Source organism: Puma concolor, chromosome C2, assembly GCF_028749965.1.
Source record: "Puma concolor isolate L17-30 chromosome C2, mPumCon1.1.hap2, whole genome shotgun sequence".
NCBI classification, from domain to species: Eukaryota; Metazoa; Chordata; class Mammalia; order Carnivora; family Felidae; genus Puma; species Puma concolor.
In genome coordinates, this window is record NC_141675.1 from 13,001,720 (window position 1) to 13,017,163 (window position 15,444).

Consider the following 15,444-nt stretch of genomic DNA (forward strand, 5'->3'; position numbering starts at 1 on the left):
TTCTAAGATGAGTATTCAGCCATGAGCATAATTAAACAAGTCCACAAGACATGAGAAATGGATTACCCTTCAGATTCTGGGTCAGGCAAACCAGGTGGTCAAGAACACAGTGTTCTCTGCTTGAAAACCACTGTTCGGTTGCCAGACTTCACCGCCCTTTGGGCTCTTTCGTTCTATTTCTGGCCTTCGTCTCTTGCTCTGTCACACCAATGCCCTTCTTGGTTTAGATTTTATGTCCTCATCATCTAACACATCAAAGGATCAAAGAGTTCAAATCTCCTCAGGCTGCCAGTATTTTATTTAGTTAAAAAAATAAACAAAAATGAAAAATTATGCCCATTTTCCTCTTTGCAAGAAACCAAAACTCAAAATTAAGGCGAAAGCACAGAGGAGGAATCTGCACAGTTCAAAACAAAAAACCGACCTCTTCATGTACATATACCCTCTTACAAACTGCACCGCTGAATTTTATGAAACAATTTAAATATTGCTAATTAAAATCCTCAGGATGCTAACGCATTCTCAAATCAACCTCTGCCACTTTGTTGTACGGATGCAACATTGGCAGATTCTCTTTCAATATCCAAAATACCATTTTTGGAACAAACTTGAACTTTTGATTCATTCAACAAACAATTATATTAAGCACCTACTATGTGTCAGACACTATGCTGGGTGCCGAGCAAGCAAAATGGAATGACTTTCTGATTTCAGCAGAATTCTGGTCTCTAAAGCAGTGCTTCTCAAACTATTTTTTATTAAGCTGTGCCCTCTTTTGATAAACATGAATATCCTTTCCCCACTTCCCAGAAATTGTGACGAACCCTTCTAACAGTGAGAATCGCTGATACACAGAACATAGACTCTATTTTCTGTGTATTCTTCACAGACCAAATATCTTTGAGCTTTTACTTTTTATTTTAAAAACAACATACTTATTTTCCATATACAAAACTGGATTGGAATAGTAATGGTACTTTTTTCTGAACCACATAAACTACCCCACTCTCGATCCCAGAGCTAAAATTTAAATTCCCTGTACCCAGCCCTATTGAGAATCACTGCTTTAAAGAGTTTTGGAGAAAACCAGGCAACCTCCATCTCTCCCCTCCAATCAAATCTTAAAGGAATTAGAATTTTCCTACCTGACACAACAGCTGGTGGAGTATCATAATCCTGTCTTGGGACTGAATCTTTGAATGAAAAGAGCATGAGAGAGAATGCAATGAAGTACAAAAGAAAATAAAATAGAATCTTAGCTCTAAAACGTGGAAGTGCCCACTGTATGTCATATGATTGCCTAAGCCCCCTGCCTTGAAACACTCAACTAGGGACTATGATCCCTAGTTTATAGTTGATACAATGGTCCCCAGTACTGTCACATGGTACCTGTTGTTAGGCCCCGTTGTGACCTGCCAGAGCAGTACATGCTATCCTAGAACGCTGTCAGCTTCCTCAGTCTGTCATCATTTGGGCCCCTTCCATTGGGAAATCAATGTGGCATTTTTACCCTCTCTGGTTGACACACATGTTCTACAAAGGAGCCCATCTGGAAGGGACCCAGAGCACAATGTGAAACGAAGTTCAGGAGAACAAAAGAACTGAAATTTTAAAAGATAAATGAAAAATTTGTAGACTCCCACACTCTATGGAGACTGATGCACTTTGAGACTAGGGTTTTGTTAGTAATCACTCAGCTCTGGCTCTGATACCAGTGGCTGTTGGACAAGGCCAAGGAGCTTCGTGTGCTGGAATCGTGAGAGCAGAGATAAATAGAAAAGAATCCATTCAACAGATGATTGCCATCTTTTTCCAGTGTCATAGCATTGGAAGTGGCAAATAGTAGGGAAAGGTTAACTTAAACTACATCGCATCCATGTCAGACTTTCAGGTTATATGAAGCCAAATACATCTGTGTTTTGAAGATGAAACTTTGGCTTAACACAGTTCTTTAAACCAAGGATCTTGAAAAAGGTAAGTGGGACATGGCTTATGGCCCAAGGCCCCCCTTCTAAAAATGGCCCCAACTCCCCTTAGAGAGGTAAACTGTGTAAAAGGGATCAGGTAGTGCTCATATTCAAATAAACTTCTAAAACATGATTAAATAAAATACATGCTCTTGTGTGACCCTTATTCTATTCACATAACCAGTATTCATTGCATTTTTAAAAACTAAAACCTCAAACTTTATTTTCCTATCTTTCTCCATTTTATCTCCTTGCCACAAAAGGATGATGATAATCCCCCTTTCAAAAGCAAATGGCATGTGAGAAGATACAATAAAACTTGGACATTGCAAGGCACTTTGGACCAGCAAAATCCAACATGGATCAAAGATTCAAATGCAAATAAACCTTGGGCATGAGCTACTTTGTGTCTCAAAACAGGTATGTGAATGTGAGTTGATCATAATAATCTCCAAATCTGGCATAAGTAGAATCATATCGAAAGGGCCTTCAAATATTTTATTCATAGTGGTAGTATTTCCTAATACCTTTAAAAAAAACTGTAATCACACATTATTACTACAAACTAAAAAAAGTTGATTTAAAGACCATGTCACTAGTCATTTCCCAAGAATATATTTTTAACATTTAAAAATAAATCATAAAAGTAAATCATGCTCATTGTTGAATACTTGGAGAATGTAGAAAAGTAAAATGATTAAAATAGAAATGATCTCTAATCCCATTATCCAGAAATAGCCACACTTATTTTGTATTTCTTACAGCCTTATTTCGTAAATATTTTGTTCATAGTTGATACTCCACACGTGAAAATTTACATCCTGCTCTTGGACTTACGATTATAAATAATCCTTTTCCCATCTTAAACTCCTATAACTTCATGCTGCCTCACATTCTGGTTCATGGATGGATTATGATTTATTTAGTCATTCTACTTCTTAGACATTATAAAGAACACTGGGCCAGATATTTCTTAGGTCTAAAGGCTTTTCTGTTATTTTAGATTATTTCCATAGAATACCTTCTCAAAACTGTAACTGTGTGGTGAGTCGGCAGAGCTGTTTTGAGGTGTCTTGACTGTCCACTTTGCTGTTCAACAGACACTTTTACAAATTTACATTTCTATCATCACACCATCAGTGATTGAGAATGTTCATTTCCTCACACCTTCATCAGCAATATGTTTTATCTTGGTAACATCATTTAACGGGTTATGTGTATGGGTCCATTTGAATATTTGATTAACTCACTGTGTCTTTAATTACTATTTTTTCATATGCTTTTTGGCATCCTGTTTTTTCCTTCATTACCCTATTCATGTTATTTGGCATTTTATCTATTGGGGCTTTTGTATTCTGTTGCTAATGTATTTGAATTCAGAATCCATTTTTTTTAAATAGTAAAAGCTTAATATTTGCAAATAAACTTTCACAATATTTGACCTTCACTGAATGCGTATTTATTGTTTCTAAGACTGCCATTAGAGTTCATCTATCATATGCTAAGACTAAAACAAATTTTTAAAACCACTTCCTCTTATCTGTATTTTCTTTCTTGTATCTGACCATTTTTTAATTAATCGATACTTTCCCGGCAAGTATACTCACTACCACTTATGAATTTATAATACTATTTCCTAACTCTGAGCCCACCTAATAGCGTGTGTTGCTTTTTATCACTGTCAGCCTTAATACTCATGTTCATAGCTAGTACTTAAAGAAAGACAATCTCTAAGCAAAATGAATAATTCATGATTTTCACCTGAGACCGTTAGAATTTGACAGCAGTAAGAATGAAATGGTGTGACTGAAAAATGTAGAGAACTATGGTGAATAATGGACTACAATTAGAAGATTATCTTTGTGAGTGGCTATGGTGACACCATGGGAAACCAGTGACCTCACAAATCACCAGTGGTTTGGAAAGCACAAACACAACTGCAGATAAGGAGTCTGCAGAACAAAAACTTCTTGTTTCTCTGAATAGATTCTGGTGACATTGGAAGCCACTGGTGACCACCAACTGAACAAATGAAAAGGAGATAAGAAACTTGTAAAACAAGATTGTCATGCAATTTGGAGGTTCTCATAACACAGCAAAATCCCCAGTGGTTTCTGCGAAAGCTCACAATAGACTGATAAGAAGTTATGGATAACAGTGCTTTGGTTCTATAGAGGGAATCCTGTGACAAAAAATAAACAAAAGCAGAAAAGCTAGAGAATTCTTCAAGGTCATCAGAGCCTTGGATAAAAGTTACACTGCTTGCATACAATTCGTTTCTTTAAAGGCCTGCAGATTCTGTCTAGCTTAAAAATAGGTAGAGAGCCATTTGAGGTGGCAAATGGCAGAGATAAGTTAAATAAACTACATGGTATCCATTTTAAAATTGGGGGTGATGGGGGAGTCAAATATATCAAATTTTATGAAGGTAAAAAAAGAGGCTTTGGCTTAATATACTTCTTTACCTCAGGGATCTCAGAAAAGTGGAACATGACCTATGGCCTAAGGCTCCCATTCTAGAAATGGAAATTTCTAATCTAGCTCCAATTTCCATCAACCCTGATCCCTGCCTACTTTGGATTATTCACTGGATCTCTCTCTGCTTCTGCCACCGAGGTTCCTGTCTTTATCTTGAGTTGTTACTGCTCACACCTCATTTTGCAGAGTTTCAGTGAGCTCAGAACATCTGAAAGACTCTGAAAAGTTACAGGTAGGACAGAAACATTGGTCAGATAATCTTAGATTGCTTGTGGCAACATGGTAGAAAATGGATTGGAGCAAACTAGGGAGGTAGAGACTCCACAAATGTGGGGGAGCGGATGTATTTGACAAACGTCTATGGGACAGAATTGGTGGATCTTTAAAAGTTGTAAATGGTGGTGAAGGAAAAGGAAAGAACCTAGACTGAGTCCTAAGTGCAGCGTTTGACTGCCTGGGTCATGGGATTCATTTGAGAAGGAATAAGGAGCAGAAACCCATAAAAGGAAGAGGGTCAGTGGAAAGGAAGTTCAGGGAAACTCATGAAATTAGTTTGGGTTGTAGCGACTTTGAGATGTCAGAAGGAGATTTACATGGAGATATTTAGCAAGTTGTTGGTTAAATGATTTTAAAAGTCTAAGATGAGGTTAGCATTGAGGACTCAGATTCAGGGATTTTCAGCATAGAAGGCAGAGTTCAAAACCAAGAAAGTGAATGAGCTTGCTTAAGGAAATCATGTTTGAATGAGAAGTTAAAAATGGAACCCTGGCTCAGCATCTTGTGAAAGAAAAGAAGAAGCAATGGCCAGAGACGTCAGAGAGAATGAGGAAAACAGTGGGCAGAAGTCACAAACTAAGAGGACTTAGGACGAACTGGTCTGATATTCAAATATAGGGAGATTTTCTGTTAAAATGCAAATACTTAGCTTAATCTTAAAAAACTGGAAGGTGAGGCCATCTTCGGTCCTTATGTCCATGTAGCAATAACTGTCTAGAGTTGAGCAGGGGCTGCCCTTTTAGACAAGGCATCTGTGTCCCAGGCTGCCAAGGTACCCCCTCTCCCTACGACTGACTCCTCTAATACTCAGGCAGAGATGATGTTATCATTGCATGAAAATATCTCTAATTTAAAATATACTCTCCAATATAATGTGTATTTATATTGCATGACTATGGCTGTGACAAGAATAAGTATAGACCAAATTTGATTATATATTTCTAGGGTTTCTTGCTTGAACTTAGTCAACTTTATTCATTCATGTGACCTAGTTGGTTTCTCTGGACTTTTGGGTTTACAACCCTGAAAGAATTAGAAGCTAAGGAATAGAAACTCGAAAGAACTAAGTGGTGCCAAATGAAATAGAGCAGGCCAGAGAGTTGTTCTATGGCCTTGGTGGTGTTCTACCCCCTTCTGGTGACTTGGACTAAATTCCCACGTTATGAAGCCACCGGAGATAGTGGGGTAAAGGCAGCTCATTTGATAAGCACCTAGTGGGTATCACACTGTATTAGGTATATTACATATATCATCCCACTTAATGCTCACAACACCACTGCGATGTAAATACTATTTTCCCCCTTGACAAAAGAGGAAATAAAAGTTCAGAGAGGTTAAGAAACCTAACATGCATAGCCAATAAGGGGCAGAGCCAGGCTTTGAACTCAAGTTTACCTCCAATGCCCACTGTTCTTTCCGTAACACCAGCCTACCTTCCGAGCAGTAGATAAAACAATTGAAAAGATGCAGTAAGGTGGAGAAATTTGACTAAAAGAACCAATTAAAAAAAAAAAAAAAAGAATTTCAATTGCATAATATCCACTACAAATGCCAATCAAAAATTCAGATGAAAGGAATCTACGACAGCATATCCAAGTATAAGACTGATAGTTTGAGAAAAGAGTATAACAGTATTCTGGACACTAAACATCAACAGAATAGTAATGTTTTCTCTCTGCTTTTCCAGAGCCTTATGGAATTTTAACCCTTGACAAAATATCTGTTTACACAAAGTTTATGATGTACCTAAGCATGATTTAGTATAAACGTGAAGGGGGAAAAGAACGAGATAAAAAACAAAACTAGAAGAAATGTAGTGTTCAAAATAAGCCACCTGCTTAAAACTTCTGCTCTCGAAGAAAGGGAGGGAGTATATATTATTATTAAGTAATTTGGCTATTACTAGCTGGGCAAAAATTATGATCTCATATGAATGTGTTCTTGTTGAAAATGCTCAAATACGAATCATACTTAATATATGTTATTGAATCAGCAACTATTGTAATTCTGAATCTACTCTACATATTTTAGCTTATTTTTCAATTCTCTAAAGGATTCAGTCATATTCTCAATTAACATAGCTCTTGTATTTTTTTCTAGTTGGCAAATTTCAACTTCAGCAACTCAGCTGGTTTTGCTTTTAATTCAAATGAGTAGGGTTTATACAGTGTTTGTGTACTTTGTGTTATAATTCACTCTTTTACCAGACCCTAGACTGTCGTTCAATATAGTAAGAGTGCATTACTTCACTTGTTCAGAATTTATGCTTTCAAGGAGAGGAAGGCTGATATGAAGGGAAGTCAACAGGGCAGACATGATAAACTTCAGTTTCTCCCAATAAACTTGGAAATTGCTTTGTTAGTAAATGAGCCAAGTGACTACAAATAACACTTACACCTTACTAAAAAATATCTCCCTGATGAAAATTAGCTGTACGACAATGTAGAGTTAAATGTAGTCTCAGACATGACATTTGAAAGCCTAGGTCAGAGACCTGAGAAATTATTTGATCCAACGACTGCCTTCAGACAGGTAAGGTATCATCAACTGCTTTTTAGAAGTTCAGCAGCTGAAGTCTTCAAGATAGGTACTTGGTTTACGCTAATAAAACTGAATGTCTTTATTGAAATAATGTGACTCTTTCCTTTAGGTATATGGACTTTCTTCCTATTTAGAGCAAATTTTTGTGGGCTCAGTGGACATGTCAGAAACTCCTTACATTCCAAAAAGCCTATGAGTCAACACATCTATGTGACAAGGAAGCCATTGCTTTAAGGTAACATTTCCCAAATATGGCCAGTGTACATAGATATTTGGAGATGAGGCCAGCATAACTGAGAAGAGTCACAGAAGTGGTGACTAGAAGACATGGACTTAAAGCCACTGAGGCACATAGTCAAAGAGCCCCCATATATCACTATGCTCAGTACTTTAGCCAGATGGAGAGGGAAATTGAGACTGGAAGAGATTATTTCCCCAAAGACAAAGTGAAAGAACAGTGCTCAATCAAGGTTTGAATTCAGTACTCCCAAATCCTGGTCCAGTGCTCTTTCTATAATAATTAAGCTGCCTCAATGACAAAAAAAAAAAAAAAAAAAAAAAAAAAAAAAGATTAAAAAAATTTCTACATCTTTAAAAAATGAAAAAATTATCTGCACTAACATTTGTAAAAAATAAACCAATAGTGTCACATGAGAGATTGACTTTGATGTTTTCCATTATTATCTAAAACGATATTTAACCAAATTGTAGTATTCCAGGTTGTATTAGACATTTTCCCTCTTCGCCATTCGGGGAGTTGCCTTTGAACAGATTTTTAAAAATCAAATAAAATTTTGTTTATTATTTCAAATGCCTGGTTGATATAAATCAAGGCTGTAATAAGCATTTTTTTATATACTTTAGTTCCCTAAGGAAAATAATGGGTAGTCAAAAATATCCCAACCTATTGAAAAAGATCAAGAACATTAGAATCCCTTCCTTTTTTTCAACATCATGTATGTCTACATATTCAAAACAAAGATGAAAAGAACAGGATCATGTCAGGTTCTGAATTACTTTTCATTGATTTAAACACTGAAAGTAAATTAACAAGCTCTATGTATTAGTCATATCAAAGTTGGCCCCTGACTTATGAATGACCGGGGAATGATACATTAGCTGAAGTGGTAAGCATCTGGGAAAAGAAAACCAGGCTCAAGTGTATTATGTTACAAGTTCTAGATTTGCAGGTGCATTACACAGAGACACCTTTCCACAGACAGACATTATGCCTGGTACACTGTGTCATATGAACAAGAAGTAACTCAAATTTCAATGCAACACAGTGGAAACTTCAGCCTTGTCAACATGAATAAATGTGTCCCTACGCTGAATACCCATGCACCAGGCAGCTTATTCATAATGGAACCTGAAATGTGTGTTAGTCAACGGCACAGAGCCAGTGACAATGCCAGTGATAATGCCAGTAACAACAGACAACATTGCGTCTTATTGAAGAAGTCCAAGAAAACAAAACAAAACCAACTCTTCCACTCACCGTTCCTGTTGTGCCCAATGAAAGATGATTCATCTGTTGTGTCAGGGGGCCCATCATGTTTGCTGCCTGCATTGACATAGGATGGTCCATTGTCGGCGTAATCACAGCACCCTACAAGCACACACAATGTCCATCTGAAAACAGGTTCCACAAGGAAGGAAACTTAAAAAAAAATGAACACAGCGAACTGTCTCAACATCAAATGCGCTTGCTTTTTAATGAAAAGGCTAAGCTCAAGCATATATGATTTTTACATCCACCCGTGCCAGTTTGTGCTTGTCTAAATAGACAGCACTACTGACCTCCTTTTCCTCACATCTGTATGTGTCTAAAATATTTATCATTTACAATTCTAACACTGAATATAGAATGTTACAAGATACCATATGTATCTTCTTTCATTGTTCTAAACACAAACTTCTCTAACTGAAAAATATTAATACTATGGAGATTATCTAGTTTCTCTTGATACTGAATAAGAGTAACTTTTGGCTGATGCCTTTATCCATGATTGATATGGTTAATTATTGATCACCTCTATACAATCTACTACCAGGAGAATAATGCTGGCTCAGATGAGTCTCTTGACTGGATCTCTTTGAAAGACAGATTAAAATCTAACATAAATGATATAAAAATTAGACCGACTATTTTCCATGTTTTTTCCTCCTAATCTTTGACCTACTTTCTATCTGTGCTTTTGAAACAAGACAGAATACTGAACTCTGTTAAATGCTGGTCAAATGCAAGGCTGCTAAAATATTAGTGGAAAAAACAGGTCAAGCTTTTCATAAGGTGTTAGGAAAGGCCTACTTCTAGAATATGCTTTTTGATTTATTATAACTGTTGAGAATGCAAACTGTAACAGACATTTTTAAAAACTTCTGTTCATATACAAAGTTGCACGTAGATAGTAGAGCAAAGGGCAAGCCCTTTCCTTTCTTCATCCTACTTACTCTACCTTAATTGACTAGCCTGGAGAACAAAACAATATATTTTTTTTAATTGAAAAGCTAGGGCTGGATAGAATCTTTGGGATTTCAAAGCTGTATTTTAAAGATGGTAATACAGATAGAAGCTCATGGTATGGCAACTCATTTAAATACCTAGTGGTAATAAAATGATTATGTATCTGAATGCTATTTTTTTTTTCTGTAAACATTTTTCTCACTATGTGACGTTTCTCCCCCCATATAAGTGAACATTTTGAAGAACTAAAACGAGGACAGATTCATGTAGATGGCAGGATCTCACTTCCCAAATTACCCACAAGCAAATGTTTCTTAGAACGTTTCCTCAGGATGATCAATTCCTCATGGTATGTATTATCCAAATCTAATTTCCTGACTGTATCTGTTAAAAGATCGGGTTCTCACTCATCCTTCCTTTATGGGCTCACCTTCGTTAATATGGAGGGAGGACAGAAATTGAGCCAAATAGTTGGAAATGCTTGATTTTCAGAGCCAACATCATTTACAAGGACATTTGCACACGAGCTAGCATCAATCAGAAAAAATATTTTATAGGTCTGTAGCTTACAAATACACATCCTGTTCATTTTTGTTGTTTTGTTTTGGTGCATCCATGAACTGTCATTCATCGGTACGCTTCTTGAATTAAGAGACATAATAAGATAAGCTTTTACTTAATTTGTCTTTTTCTTCCTGCTGCCTCAATTTCTTTAAACAAAACCACCTTACTTTTTCCTTAGAAAACAACAACAACAACAAAAATTCTGGCCCTTATTTCCGGTATTTGTTGTGCTAGACCAGCAGTAAACACTTTAAGAAGAACCTGCTCCTTCTTAAATCACTTAGGGATAAACTATAGAAAAACCTCAGAGCAAAGACAAAGTCCTAAAGCATTGTTTTTCAAGCAAGAAGTGGCATTTTTCACAACATTCTAATCCTTAGCAGGTGCAAGCCTTCAATACTGTTCCCGAACTTGAAACTTAGACTACCTTCTTAGAATTTTGCCCCTAGAAGCTCCAGCAGCTAAACTGCCACCATCCCAGAAACCCCTCAATTGTCATCACCTTGCTGTAGCTACATAAAAGATTGTTCATCATAAATCAGAGATAAAGAACAAATTGTGTTTGGCGGAAAAACTTCCTTCTCTGTGCCCTAGAGGCGACCTCATTCTCCAGTGGGGCAAGAGGTAGACTTTAGTCTTTGTTTGGGAGGCAGCATGCAAATGAGATATGTGAGCATATGACAGAGGAATCAAAATCCATGCATGAAAAGAATAGAAGGACTGAACTGCCTGCATTTGGAATTAATTTAGGAAGGATTGTCTGGACTCCTCAGAATCCTTTCTCATCAAGTGTTTGGGGACTCATTTGATTACAGATGACACAGAGTGAGTGTGGCTTCTGTGGACAAACCAGAAACTGACAATCAAAGGGAAGACTAGGAAGAGATTTCTCATAATTTGGAATTGTAAATAGCAGCAGTAGGCATAAAGTGGAAAACAATTAAGGGAAACTTTCCTTTCCTAACCAGGCCATTTATTGCAAATAAATGAACAATAAAATAAGGATTCTTGGGGAAGGACATGTATGAACATGCATTCTTGTTCATATTCAGTAAACATGTTCAATGAAGAAAGGATTCCTGCAAATTATTAAGAACATAGATTCCTTAATAGTTTCAAGGGATGAAAGAAATTTACAATCAGTGGGTAAATCAGAAGTAGGAGACAGGAACCCCTTGGAGAGACTTTACTGGGGACAGACAACTTAGAGGGTTTGAAGTACAGGTTATCTATAATCAAGGAAGGTGTCTGTCAGCCACTTTGCTCATCAGAGATTACAGAATCTCCTCTGTGTTGTGCAGGGCATTAAACAAAAGAAAACAAAACAAAACAAGGAAGAGAGAAAGAAAAAAGAACAAAAAACCCTTACGTTTCTTAAGGCAAAGCTAGTGCCCCCAACCGTAACTGTGCCTCATTGAATATACTGTCACATCCATTCTTATCCAATGCATTTAAGCCATAGATTGAAGAGGGTTTTGTGACAGATGTTGCCAACACATTAAGAGTAATTTCGTTTACTCCAAATGTATAGAATGTGCTATCTGACAGAGTTCACTTGGCAAATGGCAAAGCAAGAGGAAACAGATTTTTCATTTTAGCATCTCCGGATGTCTGGGTTTGTTCAATGTTTAAGCTGCCGAGAAAAATACTGTAACGTGCTATAATTCCACTAAAAAGCACAATGACCAAACAGCTGATGGGAATGTCTGGTCTATTGTAGCCAGTGTCTCTGCAAAAACAAAGCTGTTCACACTCAAGAGATGTGGGGCAGATCTGGTCGCCCTAGTTCTGAAATAAACAATTTCAGCAGTAATCGGACAAAGTTCCCAAAGATCATTGATGTAGAGTAAACGTATCTGAACTGAGGCCAGAAAAGCATCTGTGTTGTGAACCTTCCGCCAATAGTTTAAGGAAATGTTAAGTCTTGGAGAGTTCATGAGTATTTGAATTTCTCAACTGAATTACAGGATCGGTGTGAAATCAGGGGAAACATGTGCAAGCTCTCCCCCCTCAAGAGCACACACAGTGGGCTATACTCAGGGCAGAACATAGAGGGCAAGAGAAGAGTTACCTCTATGAATACACCTGTGAGTGTTAGTGTTGTAGACCAGTGCCACGTCAAGGGTGATCCGTGGACTGGCAGCACGAGCAGACCGAGAATTGGAATCAGAATCTCTGAGCTTTCGGGTCTTGAAATCTGTGTTTCCACAAGCTTTCCAGTGGCTTCTGGTGTCCCCTGAAATTTGAGAAGTGTGCTCTTGCCTATAAAATGCTACTGTATAGGCCATAGATGTATTTATCTATAGATGTATCTATAGATGTCATAGATACAATGTCTTAGGTATAGACACGTGGTTTTATTTTATTTATACTGTTACCCGATTATTTGCTTGATACCAATGTTGCGATAGGGCATGATTATAGCCATAATAACGTTATATCTTACTTAAAAATGCAAAAAGGTCAAGCCCGAATTTTTGATGAGCTGCAATGGGGCCACTGTCTGAATAATTCAAGTCTAATCCTGATGACCTGGCACGTCTCCATTTGACCAGTGTGGCTTACGCTGTAGCATATTTGAGAATTTACCCTATTTGCAACCTTAGTAAGCCTTGAGTTCGAAATCATAATAATGTAAAAGGTAAGAAAACTATTCGAATCATGTAAGTGACAAAAAAGAAAAGGAAAGAAAAGAAATACCACTCTCTTTTTTTCTCTTTCTCATGTCTAGAAGCCTTAGGTCAAACTGTTGGTGGTCCATTGCACACTCTTTTCCTATAGTGACTTGTGCAAAACCCTAAGGCTTTTTAACAGTAATCCTTCAACATGACTTTAAAAACCATGGTTTAAGGTCACTTATCTTCTTTCTCATCTGTATGTTTTCTGCTTCTCTGTCAGTTTCCAATATTTCTAGAATAAATATGCAGTCAATTCTATGTCCACCAACCCTATTTTAGCACATGTAAAATGGAGTGTGGAGAATAATACGAGCCCACAAGGAAACTGGTTAGCAACAATAATTTCATAATATAAATAGCATGAAGGTATATCATTTAACTTGGGGGAAAAGCTACCCAACTGCAGTGTCCTGCAATGTTGGTGTGCAGCATTCCTTTTTTTTATTTATTTTTTTAGTGTTTATTCATTTTTGAGAGAGACAGAGACAGAACACGAGTGGGGGAGGGGCAGAAAGAGAGGGAGACACAGAATCTGAAAGAGGCTCCTGGCTGTCAGCACAGAGCCTGACGCGGAGCTTGAACTCACAAATGGTGAGACCATGACCTGAGCCGAAGTCGGATACTCAACTGAATGAGGCACCCAGGCACCCCAACATTCCTTATAGTATATGTACAGATGTTTAATATTTTCATCTGTTTATGTTGTCATGTTTTTCTTGTTATTGTTTCTTTTTATTATTTTCTTTCTTTCTTTGTTTCTTTCTTTCTTTCTTTGTTTCTTTCTTTCTTTCTTTCTTTCTTTCTTTCGGCAGGTGCTTGGCATGGTTTAAGAAAGGCTGCTGCATAAAGAAAACAAAAAGGGAGCAGGAAAGGCCTCCATCTTTAGAACACTCATTAATCCTCAACTATCTTGACAAATTTCAACTGGCTTGGAGGGAGCAGTCTGACTTTTCAAACAATTATGTCTGAACCCCAAAAAGCTGTGGTGAAGCTGGTAGACAGGACTTCAACCGTGAAAGCATTTGCAAATGACCTCTGACAAATGTTGGAGGTATGGAAAAATGGCGAATAACCATGGTTAAGCCAAAAGCCATGCTGCCCCAGGACCCCATTTTAGCACTGAAGCGCTTCCTTTTTGTTATTATTCTCTTTTAATATTTTCCATCTAAGAGGGCAAGGGTCATGTTTATACACCTTTTATAATCCTTATAAATAAGAATTGCAAGCTGCAGGTACTGAAAACAGTTTTCATGGATTAATATTATATATCAGCACCACTCGCTGTTCAGTTGAATTAAAAATAGCTAACATTTACTGATTTTTTTTAATTTAGATTGGTCATACTAAAGGGCCTACATCACATCTGCCTGTTCAGCACTATCTTATTGCTGTCCACAGTTTGAAGCATACGATGCCTGCTTCAGAAATAGTGGTTGGAAGAATGATATAAGAGCAGAACTCTAAATCAAAGCATACTTAAAACACTACCTTGAGATTTCTAATCAAAATGGAGCAATCCAAAGATTTGGAGGAAACCTGTTCTCACAAGGGCCAGTTCAGTTTTAAAATGATGGTCTGCCTCACCAATACGTGCGTGTGTTAATATCATCAACCACCATTTCCTTAAAGATGAGATCTGAAATTAACTTGTAAAAGGTTCTACCAATGTCACCATAGCATATTAATAGGAATTTTTAAAATAAAAAGTATCTGTGTATGTGAATATACCAGTGGTTCTCAACAGAGGGAAATTTTACATTGTCTGGAAGGGACATTTGGCAATGTTGGGAGATATTTTTGGTTGTCACCTTGGGGAAGGGTAGTATTGATACCTAGTGGGTAGAGAGGCCACTGAAGTCACATCCTACAACACGCAGGACAGCTCTCCACAGCAAAGGATTAGCCAGCTGGAAACATCTTTAGTGTTGAGATTTAGAAACCTTGGTATAAATGTGTATGTATGTATGTATGTGAATGCTTTTATACACACACACACACACACACACACACACACACACACCATGCATACAAAATGAGGAAGTTGTGAAACTGCAGTAATTAGAAAAAGAGTATTAATCCACTTTCTGCTTTCTACCGCTAACAGCAAACTTTAGATTTTATGCTGAGACTTTATTTATGATATAAACCAATTTCTGAAAGATCAGACATCTAAATCGATTGCCCAAATCCTCTAATTCACCAATGAAAGGAGGCAAGACTATTATGTGACTTTCAATGGCTATATGAGTATTTTTGAGTTCAAATTTATGCTACTATTTATTTTGGAAATATGGCTGACAAGAGCTGAGTTTCTCTTTCTTAAGTTAGACTCAATTCGATTGGTATAATAGTTGCACTGCTTCATAGAGATGTGTAGCTGTGGGCTAGAGGTATCATATTTGGAAGTAGGGCATTTTACATTGCTCTGTAGTCAATTTAAAAGAGTTGTGTACATAGGTTTTGTAATGAGAGA

General features: G+C 37.2%; 1 protein-coding gene and 1 long non-coding RNA gene across 7 annotated transcripts in view; one reads left to right on the forward strand and one right to left on the reverse strand.

Moving 5' to 3' along the window:
- Nucleotides 1-3,414, forward strand: part of LOC147577102 (uncharacterized) — a 90,844-nt gene extending 87,430 nt beyond the window's left edge. Inside the window, exon 3 of the long non-coding RNA XR_015256022.1 lies at nucleotides 2,231-3,414. This is a non-coding gene — a long non-coding RNA (uncharacterized LOC147577102). The remainder of the gene's footprint in view (nucleotides 1-2,230) is intronic.
- RBMS3 (RNA binding motif single stranded interacting protein 3) overlaps nucleotides 1-15,444 on the reverse strand; it is a 1,106,864-nt gene that overhangs the window by 65,598 nt on the left and 1,025,822 nt on the right. For 5 of the 6 annotated variants that reach the window (XM_086720584.1, XM_086720587.1, XM_086720585.1 and 2 more), the window contains 2 exons: nucleotides 8,761-8,871; nucleotides 1,146-1,193 (listed from right to left, as the gene is read on the reverse strand). In XM_086720584.1, coding sequence (XP_086576710.1) covers nucleotides 1,146-1,193; nucleotides 8,761-8,871 — 159 coding nt within the window. The remainder of the gene's footprint in view (nucleotides 1-1,145; nucleotides 1,194-8,760; nucleotides 8,872-15,444) is intronic. The other variant, XM_025913107.2, reaches the window with a different exon arrangement.